General features: G+C 38.8%; 2 protein-coding genes and 1 pseudogene across 3 annotated transcripts; all 3 read right to left on the reverse strand.

The window, feature by feature from the left end:
- Window positions 1-101: 101 nt before the first annotated feature.
- Window positions 102-7,350, reverse strand: LOC116261347 (plant UBX domain-containing protein 7). Its single transcript, XM_031640064.2, has 10 exons — window positions 6,988-7,350; window positions 5,785-5,912; window positions 5,579-5,674; window positions 4,280-4,475; window positions 3,119-3,196; window positions 2,969-3,037; window positions 2,291-2,434; window positions 2,050-2,149; window positions 730-1,007; window positions 102-526 (listed from the first exon to the last, which is right to left on the reverse strand). The coding sequence occupies exons 1-10, from the start codon at window positions 7,084-7,086 to the stop codon at window positions 362-364; spliced, it is 1,353 nt and encodes a 450-aa protein (XP_031495924.1). The 5' UTR covers window positions 7,087-7,350; the 3' UTR covers window positions 102-361.
- A 2,322-nt stretch (window positions 7,351-9,672) lies between these two features.
- Window positions 9,673-9,768, reverse strand: LOC116261611 (U6 spliceosomal RNA; annotated as a pseudogene).
- Window positions 9,769-10,352: 584 nt separating this feature from the next.
- LOC116259803 (transcription factor bHLH112-like) lies at window positions 10,353-14,992 on the reverse strand. 2 transcript variants are annotated; one of them, XM_031637727.2, is made up of 7 exons: window positions 14,468-14,992; window positions 12,737-13,436; window positions 11,963-12,091; window positions 11,779-11,844; window positions 11,128-11,193; window positions 10,978-11,025; window positions 10,353-10,799 (listed from the first exon to the last, which is right to left on the reverse strand). In XM_031637727.2, the coding sequence occupies exons 1-7, from the start codon at window positions 14,851-14,853 to the stop codon at window positions 10,635-10,637; spliced, it is 1,560 nt and encodes a 519-aa protein (XP_031493587.1). In that variant the 5' UTR covers window positions 14,854-14,992; the 3' UTR covers window positions 10,353-10,634. The 2 variants fall into 2 exon arrangements, with proteins under 2 accessions (XP_031493587.1, XP_031493586.1); XM_031637726.2 differs by having other exon boundaries at window positions 11,779-11,850; window positions 14,468-14,969.
- Between the last annotated feature and the right edge of the window lie 4,899 nt (window positions 14,993-19,891).

Raw genomic sequence — 19,891 nt, forward strand, 5'->3', positions numbered from 1 at the left:
GGCCTCGAGTTTCTGGCCTCACATGCAAGCACTGCCTGTCGGCAGGATCAGCTCAATTCTAGCATGTCCCATTATAAAGTTGCATCAACATGAAAATCAAGTTGAAATTCCAGGACAAGATTGTGATTTCATTTACTAAGAGGGTATTTGCATTTGTAGCATCTTAGATAAAATATTATATACATGAAAAGCGAAGGGGGTGCAAGAGAGATAATAAAACAATAACTGATGGATCTAAAGCCGCACTGGCTCCTAAAAAAAGGGAATGAACATGACCGATCTCCTAAGGTCTACGTTCTTACATCATTTCCCTCAAAATATGGCAATAAAATGGCCAGAGCAGAAACGATACCAACCTTCTTCATTCCCATGTAAGTGAAATCATTGAGTTGGAAAGGCCGGCTTCCTCAAAGCTCTGATTGCTATTAAAATCCAGATGCTTTGATGCCCCCGGTATTGCCTGAGTCAAGTGAAATGGTCGAGATTCGGCCTCCTTCAAAATGGAGCAGCAGAAAGACCATAGCAGCTGTTTCACGAATAAGAAATCAGTTTAGATCAGATCATGCAAACATCTTAAGAAGCCTAGTCCATCAGAGATTCAGAATACAACATTTTCAAAATGTTGGGATGATCAGTGAGGAAAAAGAACTCGGTTTTTTTACAGTAAAAAATGTAAATCTGTTAAAAGCAGCTCAGAAAGATGTCAGAGACCAATTTGGGATGACATACCTGTATTGAATCTGTTCGAAGAAAGTTTCTCCGAAATCTTTGACCATCAGGAAGACGGACCAAAATCTTGCAAAGAAGACTGCTATCGCATTTAGGCTCATCCGGTAGGACAGGGTACAATGGTTTTGCGCTCTTGGGAACTTCAGGTTCTTGCTCCTTTTCTGGTTTTTTGTCTTCATCAGAAGGTAAGGCAGGTCGTTTTACATCCTCAAGGGAGGCAGCTAAAGCTTTCAATACATCCTCATCTTCTTCATTGGGATTATCAGCTAGTGAAGCCGCTGAATTGCGACAGTGGAACATGTACAGAAAATTATTGAACAATCATCAAAGATAGAAAAAACCGGCCACATGAGAGGCATATGAACTCTTTATTTGATGCCAACAAAGTAAACTTACGCATCAACGTTCACTTGAACACTACTGAAATTTAAACATTTGAAGAACAGCCCATATCAGTAAACTTTCACACCAATTGAGAAATCTAGACTTGCTTCTTGCCCATGGCTAAAGAGTAAAGAGCAACTACCACTAAAATCATAAACTAAAGGAAAATAGTTTTAAAATTTTAAATGCATTGTCAATAAGAAAAGCAAAAGTACAAAAAATTTAGATTTATATCACCGTGCCACATTCTTAATCAGATTTTCAGAAGAAAAACAAACTCTAACCAAACAGTCAATGCCAAATTACTAACTCAGGCAAACACTTGATCACTGAGTAATACAACAAAAGCAGTTTCAGCCACATAATCAAAAGTCTCAAGGCGAGAATTGCAGTCTATTGACTCGAGAATAGGTCAAACTTTACCGAGACTGCAAGACGGGACCACTTAAACCAAATGATGACCAGGGCAACCTGAATCTAGATCGTGGAACCACCCCAGCAAATTTAAGATTAGCAATTCGTACCAATTCAGAATGAGGGAGAAACAACTCATAAATTCAACCACATCTAAAGGAACCCATAAATCAAGGCAGCTGGAGGCATGGCTCTTGGGAAGCAAGCTACCTTACAATTGGACCTGATACAAAGTGCCCCAATCCTTTCTCCAGAAGGTGTCCTAATCCTCACCCAGGACAAAATGTTGATCAAATTTCTCTCACTTTAACTGAACTGATGCCCAAAAAAATATGGAGCATAAGCTACACCACAAATTTCTTGTAGAATGTTTCCGTATTTAGTGCATATCTACAGGAGAGTTACATCCATTTAAAAATTTCACAAGTGAAAATTACAGAATTCCAAAAAGAAAATAATTATGCATGTCACATTTTTAAATTATGTTTACATAAATGGTAAAAGAATAATTTATCTAAATACCTGACTTCAGTGCACCGTTTTGAGCATTTTCTCTCATTCTTTTGCAAGGGTGAGCAATATGATGATCCTTAGGACCTTTATCCATGTATGGGATAAGGTCCTATTGGCACAGTACAAAAACAAAAGGCATCTATCAGATCAATGGAGACAAACTGCGTCACTTGAAAATATTACTAACAGAAATCTTAATGATACTGTATTTTATAACTTGTAAGAGCACATCGAGAATCAATGTTCATACCTCCAACAAATGCTCTGGTTCAACCATGCCACACCATGAACGCATTTTCTGCCCTGTGATGGGGTCAATGACCAGGACAACAGGAATATTCACTAAGTTATAGTAAGTGCAGACTTTTTTGCCTTCAGATGTATCATCATAAATCTGAAACCAAATAAGAGATCAAAAACAGTTAACGAAACATAAAATCAACACAGACATTCAGATGTATAGAACACAGCTTAGTAACCCATCCATCCATTTGGCAAAGTAATATTATTTTACTTGCAACCAATTACTCTGTAGCAGCATGTGATGTATCACCACCACTCTTTCTACTTATCATGCCACTTAATAGTGAAAATAATGCAAAGCATAAGGGACATGCGTCCTTTCATTCACAGCAAACTAAGTAACTATTCATTATGTAAGTGTGACATCCAAGAAGTTTGAAGGACAAAAGGGTTATCACACTCTATACTTGTCAGCCCTAAGTGCTTGACAAATATTAGTCGGACATATAATAATGGTCAATTTCCTACATTTTTCAAGTACCCCTCTATCAGATACATCATTACACCTTAACCCCAATATCAAGTTCATAGTTAAAAATTTAAAATTTATTAGATCCACTATAAAATCAAAACCACAAAAATAAACATGGTATCCAAAAAACAAGACTTCTAGTCAGTGGAAAACCTGCCAGAAGATGAAACCAGTGCTGATTGTTTGTGCAACAGCTTCATTTGACCAAGTATCCCTATTCAACTTCATCAGTTGAGACATTTATAAGTTGGGTTGCAAGCAGCAAAATAGCAGTGATTAAAAGCATCAGAAAAAGAATAGTACCATGTGAGAACTGAATTCCTTAGTAGATTGCAAGTTCACAATGAGCCACTTACCCACACGAGCAGCTTCCAATTTTGCCTGCTCAAGAAAATTTTCGGGTCAGAGAACAAGCGAAAAATGGAAAACAAGTAGCAAAAACAAATAATTCTATATCTGGGTATAAAAGATACAGTAAAATTATCATATGTAGAGAAAGAGGAGGAGGAGAATAAGGAAAAAAGGACACAACAACAACAAAGTAGAAGGGAGAAAAGGAAATAAGAAGTGCCTCAACATAATAAATACACTAAGTCATATAGCTATATATATATTCAATGAGGCAAGAATTTGTTTTCATTGATTGGAATGCTATAACGAATATGTCCATGCATTTCTAATGACAACATAAACACACCTATAGCTATTAAATAAAAGCTGAAGCAATTCACGGATATACTTAATTTGTAAGCAAGAAAAGAAGGGGAAAAAATGAACTCAGAAATTGAGGCAGCAGTGGTCACTGATTGTGCTGCTTGAAAGAAGTAGAACAACGTCAGAAAAGCTCCAAGAGGTATCTAGTAGAGATTTCAAGCGTCTACATCCCCATCCATAAGAACTTACATGGATTAGTGAACCTAAAGAATGGCAACACATAAACATTGCCAGAATAAAAAAATCTGTGATTTAAATGCACTTTTCCTTAGATATTGCAGATAATTGAGAGATTTTAAAAGAAAAGTTCATTTTTCATAGTTGTTAAATGTGTGATTTGTACTGTTTTTGCAAGAAAGATATCAAAAATGTATTACTTCAGAGTGCAGACCTTTTTTTTATAATTAATTATATTTTTCAAATTCTAAACTTTTCAAGATTTCTCCAGTATCATATAAGAAAAAACTGTATCTTGAAAGCAAATCTTCTCAACAAATTGCTGAGAACAATGCCAGCGATTATAGACGATGATACAATCAACATACCCTTCCTAGTAGGAAAAGCATCCTAGATCAAGTTATTTTAACCTAGAATGCCTTATTAATCTGTTGATCATTGCACATGACACAAGAAGAAAGAAAAATTAGTATATAAGAAGCTTAAGAAATTCTACTCTCCCAAAGTATGGGGCAAAAGCACAGGACAAACAAGCATTTGAACTAAACAATAAAACAACCTGATTCCATATACCTGCTCAAAAGTTCCTTGATACATCAAGTCAAATGGAGGGCGATATAGAGAAGCAAGATTATCACGGGAACCTTCACTTGTAGAACTAGCAGCTCTATTAGAATCCCAAACATCAACATGCTTAGCCTCATCAGCAAAATTTCGAAATGCAACAACTGGGTTAGGTTGGTGTGAAGGATAGCCAGGCCTTCGGTTCCTGGAATGAAAGAAGTGATAGCAACAGCTTATCACCTGATAAAAAGCAAGCTAGATACCGCTCTAATGAAAAATGGTACCACAACAGAAAAGTGTCCATACCCTTACAAAGGGAAAATAACTGACTTCTCATTCCATCATTTCCATGTGACACGAAACATTTTAAAAGGGCAATTTTGTAAATTTCAATAAATAGGCACCATCACCTTTGCTTCACAAAAAGATAATCCAAAAACATTTCCTTGACAGCAATGTCAACATAGAACCTCCTCCTTTTGTATGTGTGTGCTTTTAGACAAGCGTCCATATAAAATTTAAAGGCATGCACTGTTCCAGAGTGATAGCATAATTACAAAGTTAGAAGAAATTTAGCTAACGAGCAATCAAGAATGAGACCAAGCATGAGGTTTTCCCTTTTCCAACTGACACGGCAGAGAGGTGGAGCCCTGCCAGTTTGTACAAAGAGATGGACCTACGCACCAAAATTTTTAACCTTCATTTTGAGAACTTAAGCCAACTTCAGCACATGGTTTTTGGAGCTCTTCTTGTCCCATATGAAAAAAAAAAATAAAAGCTGAAAAGAAATAAAAGACCAGAGTAGAACTTCATTAGTAGCATTACTTTTTCATTGTAGATACTGTTCCATGTTGCACAAAAATTTTAACCACTTCATGCACGTGGATGTGATGTGTAAGTGCATGCACAGAAGCGTGCTGTTTGTGTGTGTTGTGTGTCATTTGAAAAGAGAGAGAGAGAGAGAGAAAGAGAGAGAGATGATGATGATGTCAGCTTGTCAGAAACCAAAAATAATGATAATAAAAAATGAAAGGTCTCACAAGGACATGCAAAATCGATATGATTGACCAATCAAACCAGCAAACGCAACTCATAAGTCATAACTCAAGTTTTCGAAATACTTTTTAGCGACATTTTTTTTCACTTTATGACTTGAAGCTTATAATTTTCAAATTTCTTAATACTATAAATGGGCAAGCAAGAGACTCAAATCAAATTTCTCACTAGAAGAATCTTTGGATATTCTAACTTCTAAGGATCATTCATATGAGATGTACAATTCAAGTCAACTCCAAAAGTTCCACATACCCATAAATAAAGGAATCTGCATAAAGAGCTTCACGTTTTACAGGTAGGGGAGGGCGTACATTATCCTCATCCTCACTCTTCAAAGCTTTTGTGTCACTGCAGAAAGATCAAGATTAGCAGTCCCACACTTACAAGGAACAATTATCTTGGAGAAACTAAAAGGTGCATGTATCCATCAACTGAGCAGGCGACTGTCTTCAACATACTTGGAGCTTTCAGGAGGTAGTGTAGTAGTTGTTTCTGAAGATGGAAGAACAGATGTTGATGCAGCTCCGCTGCCATCACTTCCAACGTAAAACAATTGAATAGCTTCTTCAAGCTGCCAATTCGTCACCTAGAAACAGAAATTTTGTATTGCCCTTAGAATATTGCATTGGCATTGAAGAAGAAGGACATGCAAGTGCATATGACTTGCTTATTAAAAGGGAAACACGTACATCTGAAATTCTTCCAATCAATTAAGTAATAGAATCAGAAAAAACGCTATTAAGACAGCCATTATCACTGTTCACCTATAAATCAATAGTTCTATTTTCTTGAAAAAAAGGCTGCAGCAAATCATCCAGCTAGTGCATTCATCATATTGAACTTCTATTAACTTTTCGTTCATAACTGGCCTCTCCGTATATTTCCGTCATTTATAGATCGGACAAGATAGCTGGACGGCCCCAGACTATTTTAGAATTGATTTCCCTCCGTCTTAACGTGGGGAAACTCCAGCGCAGATTTCACTAGGGATTTTCGTCCACAGGCACAGCAAAAAACGCATAAAGGACATGCTGCTTTATAATTTGATATTGGAATCACACAGCATGAGAACAACCGAATAACAAGAGAGTAAATCATATTGCACATGTGACACATTGCTCGGAAAAGTACACGCGACGCGAACTCACAAAGGAAGACCACCGCATTTGCAAATGGCATTTGGATGACGAGAAAATTGCGAAAAAGAAAAAAGAAAGGAAGAAAGGTAACCCATGTGACACATTGCTCGGAAAAGTACACGCGAACTCACAAAGGAAGACCACCGCATTTGCAAATGGCATTTGGATGACGAGAAAATTGGGGGAAAAAAAAAAGAAAGGTAGACGGCGTTTGAGGCTTAAGACATTCATTTTTGAAACAGAGACGAGGACTTGATTCGCAAGCTATTAAGCGCACAGTACAAAAATCTTCAATGTCAACATCTTAATCTTACTACCCGAAGAACGCACAACTTAGACTTAATTAAAACCAAAGATCCCCATCAAGACATCACACCCGCATTGCAATCCTCGAGTTCACACTTAGTGCTAAAAGTCACAAACCCTAAATCTAACAATGCAGCCAGGATAAAATAATACAAAGCTCCTCTTCGAAATCCAATAAACTAACAAGGGCACAGAGAAAGGGAGAGGGAGTACAACCTGCAGAAACTGCCGAGCCTTGTCCGTGGAGTCACATGCCGTAATCTCCATGAAGGAAACCAACATGCCCTGGTGATCATCGCTTAACCCGCTCTCCATCTCAAAAAATTGGGGGAAAAAACCGCGAAACTGGAGAGCGAAATCTCGCGCGCAAAAACTAGGGCAAGCACACCTCGGGAGAAGCAAAGAAAAGAAGAGGTTTTAAAAAAAACAACCTCGATGAGTTCTGGGAATAGGGTTTTCAATTAGCAGGAAGAACGGAAAGGAAGTGATGGCTGGACGGAGTGTGGGAGCGAAGGAAGGAAAGAAAGAGCGCCAAAGATCATGGCGTAGCAGAAGAAGAAGAGGATCAGTGTGGGGGATTTCTCTCAGCTCCACTTATAGGTGTTCTCTCCCTCTCTCTCTCGCTTATCAGAGTTGGATCTTGGATGTCCAACCCGGATTAGAAGCAGATCTGGGTAGGGCAGTTAATGGGTCGGGAACTCGCGATCGTATCCAATACACTGATTGACCCGAAATCTTAATAACGCGTTTGATTACCTGGATTTCAGATCCCGGGCGTCATCCGTCGTGAAGCCCGCCTCAAAATTTACGGTCTTGTTATTTTCCTTGTTTTTAACATTCATCAATTTACTTTAAATTAATAAGTTAAGATGCATTTCTAGTAATCACGCTTATTGAAAAACCATGGATGTGAAATCAAAGGATCTTGAATCTCACCGCCTCTTATCTTAGATCAAAAACATTAAAACGGCCCTTAAAATCGAGTAGGTTGACGAAGTTTTAAACCAAATGCTATTCAATATTGTAAGTTGTAACCCCCCAACATTTGGATCCAAATGAATTTAGTTAGGTATTGAAGCAGGGCAGACCCACCTTGGATATTGACTTCTTGAACTCTTAAATCTAATTAACCATGTGGGTAGGTGGGTGAAGCTCTAATATATATATATATACACACGCTTGCTTGAACTTTGAGGTCATGTTACTCGTTGACTTTTAAATCTCCTATTGGATCCAATATTTTAAAAAACAGCAGAACATGTTTTCTTTTTATTTTTAAAATGAGCAAACCTGTAAAAGAAAAATTTCTCGACGTTGATTCACACGAAATTTAAATGCGTGTTTTCGAGTGCACACTGACATATTATATAGTTTCTGACAATTGCATGATGAACGTATAATCTTTAATTAGCTCGTGTTCCGCCCATCTAGCAAGAAACATAATGAATGTTAACCCCTTTCTTCGAGTATGAACTTGTAAATGTGCTCATCAATCATGTTGTTTTTAGTAAAAAAAAATTATGTAACTAAGTTGTCACTTTCTCTTGTTTTTAGTAAATGTGCTCGAAAGCTAGCTAGCCGATGGCGAAAAACTTGTACCATTGATTGCTAAATATTAATTAACTTACTATGCTTTGTATATAGAAACTAAGCATGGACGAGTGTGCACACACACACATTTTTTGTGTATGGGTAGCATGAGGCCCGTTGAAAAGTAAAAATGCCTAAGATCAAATTACCCAAAACCGATGCACTTAATTTACACTAATTAATGATGATAGTTCTTTATAGCATTCATATTTATTTTACAATTAGACATATATTTATACTTTCATATGACTAAATATTCCAAAAAAGTTGTGAAGCATCCGTAGGCCACTCATGCAATGACATTTTTTATTTCATACCAATTTGTGCTTAAAGGCGAATTCCTTGTCTTTATGTAAAATGTTGTCAAAATTAAAGACGACCTAAGGGCATTTCATTCATTCATTAAAGAGAACATATGTGAAGATACTTTGGAAACTAAATTTGTTCCTTAGGAGGGGATAAGGATATCCGGTGATGCTGAAGCCCATCGCTACGTTTTTACTTGCCAGTTCAACATTGGTTCGGATTTGTGTAAAATTATGATTACTTTGTTCAACTTCAACTAGAGAGTAGCGTTTACCACCATTTATAATTCAGAAGAGTAGTGTCCATAAAAACACACGATTGGGGCTTTCACCGATAGGGCAAAACCAAAGTGGGGCTGGCCCCTCAATTTTTTTTTAAATTTTAAAATAAATTTTTAAAAATTTTGTTTATCCTATATAAAAATTTTGAAAAATGATATTTCAGTCTCTACCAAAATTCTTATACTATAATCTAGCCTCTCTCATGAAAAATTACTGAATCTGCCCCTGTTCTTCGACCTACCGAGGTGGGGCTGGCCCCTCAATTTTTTTTTTAATGTTAAAAGTAAATTTTTAAAAATTTTGTTTATCCTATATAAAAATTTTGAAAAATGATATTTCGACCTCCACCAAAATTCTGATACTATAATCTAACCTCGCTCATGAAAAATGACTGCTGTTCTTAGGCCTACCAGACCTACAAGCTATACAACGCACCTTGGAGCAATTAGTTCTATGAAATTATGACGAGTTTTTAGTCAAACTTTTAAGAGAAGGGAAATTTAAATAAGAAGCTGAAAGGGTGAAGAAGAAAGTGTAGAAGTGAATTAAAGAAATGGAATTAAAATGAGGCAAGAAGAAGGAGAGTGAGCGTGTCCGTTAGTCTTCTTCGGAATAAAGAAGGCACTTTAAGTGTTATATGGTTGAACGAGGTCTCTAAGAGAGAAATTTTCCTTTTTCCAACTTAGTATTAAAGACATGCATGCCTTTTTAATGTTAATTAGTAATGTTAATTAGCCATTTCTCTATTGTCATCCTCAAGTAGGAGCCGTGCTAATATTTTATGTATCATTCTAATGTTATCAGATGTCTCTGAAGAGAGAGTTCCTTTTTGAGTTTCCACGTAACTACAAGAGAAGTAACCAAGATTATGACAAGAATATGCATGTATATTGAGCTGTAGACAAGAATATGCATGTATATTCAAGGTGCACAAGGGAGTGAAAGAGGGTTTTTAGTAACTAGAACACTAATTCTTTTTCATGAATATGTCCCAATCTTTAAAACAGATCATTCATGTAATACTTTGTTACTGTCTCACTTGCTAAAAGATCCCTGAAGAGCACCATAACAACCAGCCTGCATGCCGTCTTTCAAAAGGAGCTACCAAGCTAGCAAGGCATGTTTCGGTTCGATTCTTGAATTCATTTGGTTCGAGTAAGTTCAGGTAGTAATCTTTGCGATGAATCGTGCTTGAGTCATTCAATGCCAAACATAGCTCATTCAAGCTTGAGTACTCATGAATTCCGATCAAATATGACAAGCACATATGAAATTTGAATCTAGCTCAAGCTCGATGATGCCGATGAGATTTGAAGATTGTGCACAACTTGGTCTTGGCATCATACTTTGCATTTTGCTCATAAGATGATACGAGTAGTCAACACAATACAAAACAAATCGACGTAATAAATAAAGGTATACATTAGTGATTAATTAACAACATGAGAGTTCAGCGGTTCAGAATGTCAACTCACATGTTTAAAATTCAACCGCATGAAAATAAGAACAAAAGAAGAAACATGAGCTGCACCCATCGAAATCCGTCTTCCAATACAACTAAATATCAGCTTTCCTTGGACCCTGCCTCCTTAAACACGCCAAGATGCACTGTAAAGTTCTGTCATTGTTCATTTCTTTATACTACCTTCCTCAAGCGCAAAGAGAGAGAGAGCGAGCGAGAGATCATCATCTATACAAACAACCTCTATAAGTAGGGGTCCAATAATCAACTCCTGTACTTTCACGGCATACTTGAGGAGTGAATGAAATGGGAACAAGGCATAAGCCTCTACTCCTCAAGTCCATCTTCGCTTCTGCCCTGCTCTCGACTCCTCCCCATAAATTATGGTCCTGATCAAGAAAACCAAGCAGGATTAAGGATAAACCTTTTAAATTCCCCATGTTTGATGGATTGGAGCCACAAAGTTTCGAATTCTGATCGCTGAATGAGGTGGCGCCACTTCTAGGTGCACTTGGCATGCAATAAATAACCGTTATTCATTCGAAGAGCTTTTGCTTAAATTCTTACCCTTTGCGTGCTTGGAGTAGGCTTCATATATGGATGATTAAGCAGCAACTACAAATAACCCGTAGTACACAATGGTGAGATTCATACTGCTATAAGTTCCATAAGTGTTCTTAGTGATAATTAACTGGAGTCTCAAGTTGAGATGTTTACCACCACTTGCTCCTGCATAAATTTGATGTACGTAATTGCTTCAAGTAGTACAGATGCAGTATCAGTCTGCAGTAAAATCAAGGAACAATGAGCAACAGAGATTATATAAACAATTGACCATATGTATTGTGGTTATCATATAGGTACAATATATATGCCAACTGCATTTTGATGCATAAAGACCTCATGCATGCTTGAGTGCATATGAGAGAAAGATGCTCCTGCTACCAATAAAGATCACAGTGGAGAGTGACGTGGAGACCATCTTGTACAGGTTTTTCTTGTGTCCTGAAATGACATGTTGAGATGTCACATAAGACAACAGGATTGGCTCCACTTTATTGAGAGAGAGAGAGAGAGGGACAGAGCCATCTCTCCATACTCTGAAGGCGCAAGTGCTCATTCTTAATTGCGATATTATCAGCGTAAAAAATTTAAGAAAAGAAATCGATCGTTTGTTGATCTACCGCTCACACTCGCCTGAATCTTGCCATCGTGGTGCAATTTGCAAAGTCTGCTCCATTTGAACTTATCTTCGAATACACCCACACACCCACACACACACACACACACACACAGAGAGAGAGAGAGAGAGAGAGAGAGAGAGAGAGAGAGAGAGAGAGAGAGAGAGAGAGGAGTCGCTTTTTTGACCTTTCCAAAAGGTGCTACAATCTGCTGCAAAGCTGTGATTCTGTCCCCGAGTTTTACTTTTGGGACCTGCAACTGTACAACTCATTCATTATTGGCTATTTCATTCCAATCACAAAGTCGTCCGCTGTTGAAAAATGTTTATGCCTGATGCAGCAGAAAACGCTTACTGACTATAATTAATTACCTTAGAAGAAAGCACGCTGGAGCCCTCCTGCTTTTGCTTTTTCTGTACAGTATGAGAATCATCTTCCATCTTCTTCTTCTTGTTCGTTTCATCAGAACTGCCAGCTTCCCCTCTCACATTGTCTCTACTCTGCATCCATATATAAGTTCATGAAGTTCAGTTCTTTCTTTTTTTCGTCTTTCTTTACAGTACCTATGTGAAAATAGTTTTTTTTAACCAACTACAGCAGAATTTACCATGACAGTTCAAAATTGAAGAAATTAATTAGGTTCAAACCAATTCAATTTGTACCATATGCACCCATACGAAAGTTTTCTCTCGACAAAATTTCACCCTACTTTTAAAGGGTTTCATCCCATCAATCAAACACGGATGAAAATTTCACATATTAAACATATCTTCTTCTTTATTTTCATTAATTTAGCTTGAATTGAGAGAAAAAGCAGGACTGTTTCACCATAGAATGGAGAAAAATGTGCAAGCAAAATTTCACATTCAATCAAATGCCCCCCATATTGACATGCATTTAGAATTCAGCCTGTCCTAATAATGAAATCCCGAGTGTTTTTCTTTTCTGATAGCTATGTGATAAGTCGTTTTTTTTTTCTCTTACATTATTTGCATGCATATGCGTTTTATATAGATTTCACTGAAAAAAGCAAAAAAAAAAAATCATATATCACAAGGATTTTCCGGGGTCGGGATTAGTAGCTTATTTGTCCTCTCTATGCATACGACAGAAACAGTTATGGAAGAATTAAGAGGGTTTCTCACCGATAGGGAAGTCTCGTGAGAAGATTTCTTGCAACTCTGCAATTCCGGGCCCTTCATATGCATCTTTGAAGCTTGAAAATCCAATAATGGTTTGTTTAAAGTCCCTGATCCAAAGTAGATTACATCTGCAGCACTTCTAGTGCTACGCCAAGGCCTATCAGCTGCGTTTGAACCACTCAATGACAACTGATCATCTCCATAAGTCCCACAGTTGGAGGCGCCGAATGGAGCATTAGAAGCTTCAATTTGCTTTCCTTCCTTGCTGTAATTCCTAAAACATGGTGAGAAACTGACGGGGTTCATCGTGTTTCCAGCGCCGCTGCCGCCGTCAGAATAGGAAGAAGAACTGGGATTGTCCAGCTTGAACTCCGGTCTCAGGTCAAACTGGCTGAGATTGCCCTCTTGGTACAGGTTAAGTGCAGAATTCAAAGTGGTACACGAGGAAGCCGATTCATCAGTGAGATTTTGGGCGGCTTGAGAATCAAGAGGAGCGATTGACCAATTATTCACAAGAAAATTCAATTTTTCGTGATCGAATCCACCACTGTAGTTTGTAAATTCCCAATTGGTTTCTGGTTTGCTAAAGTGATCTGGAGGGGGCTCAAATATTTCTGTTCTCAATGTCTTCGATGTAAATGCTGCAAGCAACTTGTCGCCATCGACTTGGTTATGTGGCAATTCTCCATTGCTGCCGACACCACTACGTCCAACAGCGAAACATCAATTTCTTAAGAAAAAGATTACAGAAACTTTCGTGCATGTGTGTGTGTGTGTTCGTAGCGTGCATTCATCTGAGTGCGTGTGAACTTCAAGTTACCATCCATATGGAAGAAATATTATACAATTCTATGAAATCACAAACATCGACATAATTTGGTAGACGATTATAATGGTAAAAACAACAAAACTTATTCAATAGGTGATCATGTGTAGCCATAAAACAGTTGATTTCCTGAGCTGCATGCAGTTCAAGTGCATGCCAAGTGAATATAGGCAATGATACAAGGGAAAATATATGGCTTGTTTTTTTAGGTAATAGAAACTATTCCTATTATATGTTACTGTGAACTCGCTACTGGAAAATAATTCTGAACAAAACTGGAAGTTCTCTGTTCCAGAGAAGGTAAACTTTCTCTAGTCTTTTTCATGATAGAAGATTCGAGGGTTCTCCTGAGATGACTTAACCCGAAGAGCCCATCTCAAAGCTTTAGCAGGTGCTCCACTTTCTGCCTTCTATTGTTTGATCTTCCGCACTTGTTCTGTAACCTGTAACTGTTGACGTTACTACCACTTTAATTTACCGGGGGTGAATATAGAGTTCAAGATGAGCGTTACTGCTGCTGCTGCTGATTTTGAAAATATTTGTAGTAGTACACCGTGAGAAGATCGTAGCAGCACAAAGACAACGTATCCACACACGCAGAGAAAATTAAGTAAGGTTGTGCAATATATAGTCGATGTACTATAGACTGCGTAAGTACTAAGAATTTCCAATAACTTTCCTTTTCGACAGTTTCGCAATGTTCACGAATTTTACATGCTAATTAAAAACATTACTCGTTTCCTAGAAAACCAAGACGCTAACACCATATATGATTAGTAGACAGCAGCAAACCGGCGATGCTGAACGCACTGGGATTTGCCAAAAAAGGTGAAAACAGTATTTCTCTAGATGGGAAGAAAGAGAGAGAGAGAGAGTATAAAGTAGGCAAATGCCTTGGTAGTACTTACTGGAAGACTTGGTTCCAGACGTGGGCACCCGGTGGCGTTGTTGGCTCCAGGGATAGGTGGACGTGAGAGCCGGACTGGGGCATGACATCTTGCGACTCCACGCCCAGGCTCGACCGGTACCTAGCGGAGAACGAATTGGTGGTGGACAGCATCTCCTCCTCCTCCTCCCCATTACAGCAAGCTGGGTCGGCGGCCCTCCTCCTCCTGCTGCCGGCCGCCGTCCCGCCTGCAGCCCTCCAAGGCAGCTGGACGTCGCAGTGGCTCGGCCAACTGCAGAGCGGACTCCCATGAACCTCCTGCATGGACGTTGCCCACCAGTTCACCGCAGAATTAGAAGAAGAACCTGCAGCCGAACTCTCACAACCATCCTCTGCCGCCATTGCCATCTCTCTCTCTCCTCTTCTCTTCTGTGGGTTTTCTTGGCCTACGAGAGGGAAGGGAAGAGGGGAGCTATATATGGTGGGGTTAACCGTTGGAAGATGACGTTGGGGGAAGGGAGGTAGGACTTAAAAATGTAGTGCGGGCATTAGAATACGCACCACTGAGTTCTTCCACTCAGGGTCGTGGAGGCAATAATTGAGTGACACGAAGAGAGAGGAGAGAAGGCGTGTGGAGAAGTTGATTGAGTCGTAGTGAGCAACTGGTGTAGCGGATGATCGTGATCCATCGTAATGCCTGCTCTTGCTCTCCATAGTTCGCCTGTTGTGGTTCAACTGGGCAGCCCTTCTCCCGTCTTCTTGGACACCGGACCACGCCGTCTCACGCAACTCGATCTCCTTCTTAGCCAGGGCTCTGGGTTTCTATATTTTGGAGCTATGCACGGGTTATAAGGAGGGTATGTGGGTGGGCTACGTGGCTCACAACAAGGGATACTACCATTCTATATTACTGGAGATGGTCCGACCAGATGTCCCGCTGTTTACTGGTCACTGGCTCTGGCCGCCGTCTAACCTATACATGTTTCCTGCATTGTTGTCTTTGTAAGAGAGAGAGAGAGAGAGAATATACACACACACACCAGATCTTTTGTGGTCTCTTTTCTCATTGGATGGCATTGCGGCTGCATTTGAGAGCAATATTTTGTGGTTTTCATGTGAAAACTAAAGCACCAACTTCGTTTGGAGACTGTGGTCTTTTATAAAGTACTGCATGGAGGATCCTTTGTGTAGTAAAAGTGAGAGAAACAGAAAAGTCTGTCGAGATCGGTTTCAAATCCCTAAAGAGATGATTTGGATAGAAGCAGTAGTGTACGTGATTGTGATCATGGCGGATACCACTGTCAAAGATGGAAACCACAGTGCAAATCTCAGTCCATTGTCTGTAAGATGGGCAGAATCTGCTTTAGTCTGTAAGATTCGGAATTGGTAATTCGGACGACCAGGAAACATAATTCCGTCGCGCTTCCTTTCTCGTTCGATGCATATGCTACTTTTCTCGCTGGGCTTTAATTTTCTCGGACAACTACCGCATTCCATCAACTCGGTTGAATTACACATCAAGATTCGCTACTCCCAATCCTGACCGCCAACTCCAACCTTTTATAAATTAATGAGCCGTCTTAAGGCTAGCTCGGATAACTTTTGATGATCGTATCATATCATTGAAGCCGCATGTAACCATATTGGACGGCTTCTCCATCATTAGCATTAGTCTAGCAAACAAACACACACAGCACGCTCATTCTCGCTCTCCATAAAAGTATATCATCCAGTGCATTTCTTGTTCATTCTCATAAGTGTTATCGTTCTAATAACATTAAGGATGAGTGTTGATTTTTGGGACTCTCCTCTCTTTCTCTTTCATGCAAGGATATGTACACACACAAATACGAAACTCTTTCCAGGGCTCATGTTTGGGACAAGACATCCCGTACTAAAGATGTACACCATATGCCTACCAACCATCTAGACATGATAGATTCCCTCACCCACTACCGATGAGGTACATAAAAATGAAATAAGAGATAAAGGGACCCCTCCATTCTCAACTCCGTAGGCGACCTGTCAAACCACACATCAAATCAATGAAAGCAATAAAAGCCATCAACCCCTAATTATGTACGCTCAAATAAGTATACTAAGTAATCACCACCTTTTTTTATTTTATGATTAAGAAAAACATCTTTGTGGATTCTAAAAAGAACTTAAATTGAAAATTTGTTTATCTAAGAAACAAAAAAACGCTAGCTGCATCTCTTTCCAACATCATTTTGAAACTAAATCTCTTTTGTTTTTATCATTTTAACTGAAGGCGTTTGTTTTTCCACTTAAAATTAGAAGCCTTCATTTAACTTTATGCACATTATTATAAAAAGTATAACCATTATTAAGAGAACTGCAAAAAATGATATCCTTTTCAAAATGGTAGGCAAAAAATAAGCTATAAAAAAAACACGGCCTCACGTTTGAGACATCCCTCCTCACTCATACTTTGCTCCTTTTCCTTGGCCCTCACTTTCACAACTGCACGAAGCTTTTGGCTAATATTGACCGTAGGTAGGCTCCCTTGCTTGCCACTCCTAGGTCCAAAATTTCCTAGCCATGTGCTGCTGATCCTCTTTTGGCTGCTCCCACGGCCATGCCTTTAAGCAGCATGTCCCATCTCCATCTTCGCACCTGTTGACAAGCTATATCAAAATAAATTACATCAGACCCAGTTTAATTTGCTAGCATGCATGCGTGCGCGCACACACACACACATAACGTGATGAGTTGATGGCAACCACCGAATAACTGAGAGTGCACACTATCTAGAAACTTTTGTACTCTTTAAATTACACTGGTTTATAGGGATCCATTACGTTGTAGGATGTTTTAGAAAATAAAAGAAGAACAACAACGAAAACACACACACACACATATATATAAGGATGAAGTTTATGTGGACTGAGTTTATGAGTCTTTAATAATCCCTCTGTGTGTGTGTTTGCGTGTGTGTGTGTGTGTGTGTGAGAGAGAGAGAGAGAGAGTCTACAAGTGCATGTGGACCAACCTGTACCCTCGATTGTAGCTCCATCTCGCCACTAACTTTGAGTCGGATCAGAGGCATAGACATATTTCCGGTCAAGAACCAACAAGTAAATGGTCACCAACACGTTTTACACAACCAGGTATTTTCAAAGCTGCGAAAACCTAGGAAGAGCTCCAATGCACCTAGCTAGCAGAAGATTAGACAAAAGAGCCTTAAATGAAGGGAGTTAAGAGTTTATAAATATTTGGGGGCACTGCAGCCCAACTAAGTAAATAAATAAAACTGGCTAATGTTGGTATATCTATAAGAAAAGGCTACAGAGAGATGACATGAGCAGGAAGGCCTAATTTCACATGACTGTTGTAGGAAGAAGTGACTCCCATTCCTTTACCTATCAAGATGCCTAGGGATCTACTTTACTTTTGAATGGAAAGCCTTGTAGGATGGGGAAAAGCTAAAAGGCAACTCTCATATGATAGAAACCCATAACAAAGTGGAAGATTACTGAATTCAACCCACATTTTGATCATTTTTAAGTATCAAAATGGGTCCCTGTTTTAAGCATTGCTTCTCGCTAGATTGGTGATTGGTACTTAAATCCCTTGGTTTGAAAACCTTTTAGTCACTACAAGGATAGGTTACAAAAGAGCCCAGCTAGTTTATCAACTTATTTTCTCGGTGAAGACCCGGTTCAATTATTGGATTGTCTTTTGGGTCGTCTCTAGAACAGTTTCAAGATTGAGAAAAGTAGACCATGTTTTGGATGTGACAAAAGTTTCTTTGCAGCTAGCCAAACATGTTGATCCTTCTCCCTCCGGATTACTTTTTCAGAAGCAGAGCAAATATCTTGCAAAATTTTTCTCAAGGGAAAAAAAAAAATTCTAACCTTTCTGTTTTTCTGCCTTCTATTTTTGGCTTATAAATGAGCACCAAGTAATTAACTTGTCTCAAAGGCATGTCAGTCCCAAAATTACTTAGCTCCTGCTCTTTTCCGGGGAGCCCAAATTCCGTTAACAGTTTACTTTTCTCGGCCATTGGAAAGTTTAAAAAAAAAATGGAGGAAGCACGGTCTTTGCATTGATCCCTAAGTCTTTGACAAGACGACCATGTCAGAGTAAGCTAGTTTTGTAAGAAATGCATTTACTCTTAGATATTCAGTTGGATGCAATGTTTTCACGTGTAAGTTACATAGTATACATAAAAATTTGAAATTGATGGTAGCTATGTTCTTGGACAAATGAAATTTACCAACTTCTCAGGCACAAATTCTGACAGCATCCATGCTATTTTCCGAAAAGCATTTGATATTTTATTTGTTCATGAAAGTAGTCTACCATATAAAATAAATTATACAATATTCTCAATGATGCTGTCGTTACTCTTATACATAATTCAATTGCGACAGTTTTATTCATTTGTTTAGAAGCACAATATAGACAAATCATAGGGTTTTAGTACGGATCCTTAATCCCACTCTCTACAAAGTGGAATCCTAAGGCAGTGAGTGCTAAAACACCAGAAAGGTTACATCAAGCATGCTCTTCCTCCATTCCCGCACAGAGTCCACCCTTTAATGATGTGGAAGTTCATTGTCAACTCAATGAAATACTATGTCACACGGACACGCGTGTCAAAAGGGCAGGCTAAAAAACACCACTGTTTTGAAAAAGAAGCTTCAAGCAGACATGAACTGAGACCAAGTTTCAGTAAAACAGTTTGGGGTCCTCAAAACTGAACTTTTGTGCAAAGAAGTCAATGGATGTGAACTGAGAGTGGAGGTTTCTACCCATTTAAGTGGACCAGCAATATGGGTTTCTTCCGATCGTTTGTTAGGGTTGATAATAAATTGTTAAATCAAGATAGATCGAAGGGGTTCCCTGACCAGAAGAATATAATGTTGTTATCTCAAGAAACATAATGTACTCATTTTCAGTGTTTGATTGTAAGATTTAGAAACAATATTCATAATCACATTACGTTTCCTGAAACAAAAATATACTTTGTTGGTGCCTTCAGTTCATGTATTGCAAGGCGAACCGTTCTAAGAATACAATGTTCTTCTTATGAAACACCTTCTAATGATATACCATGCTTTGGTTTTAAGGGCAGTGAGATTTAAAGGGTACCGGGCCGTTTCACGCTTACCCTACTGACCAACCTGTCTTGTCTTCCTCACAAATACTTGTATAAGCCAAAAAGTAACTGCAGGTACAGATCCAAGCTCACGTTTCAGAGTAGTCAAACCTTATGTTTCGTGGTCCATATGAAAGGATATCACATTGAAGATGGCGTGGCAATCAAAAATGAAAGTGCCCATGACTTGTTGAACATTCCCAACTATAATTTTCGATGACAAGAAAAACCACTAAGTTTCTTCGGTTTGTTGAATTTGTCAACCGAGGAGGTACATGTTTATGATGCATCGCTTGACTTCTCCCTGCAACATGACTCCCC

This window comes from Nymphaea colorata, chromosome 9 (assembly GCF_008831285.2).
Source record: "Nymphaea colorata isolate Beijing-Zhang1983 chromosome 9, ASM883128v2, whole genome shotgun sequence".
NCBI lineage: Eukaryota > Viridiplantae > Streptophyta > Magnoliopsida > Nymphaeales > Nymphaeaceae > Nymphaea > Nymphaea colorata.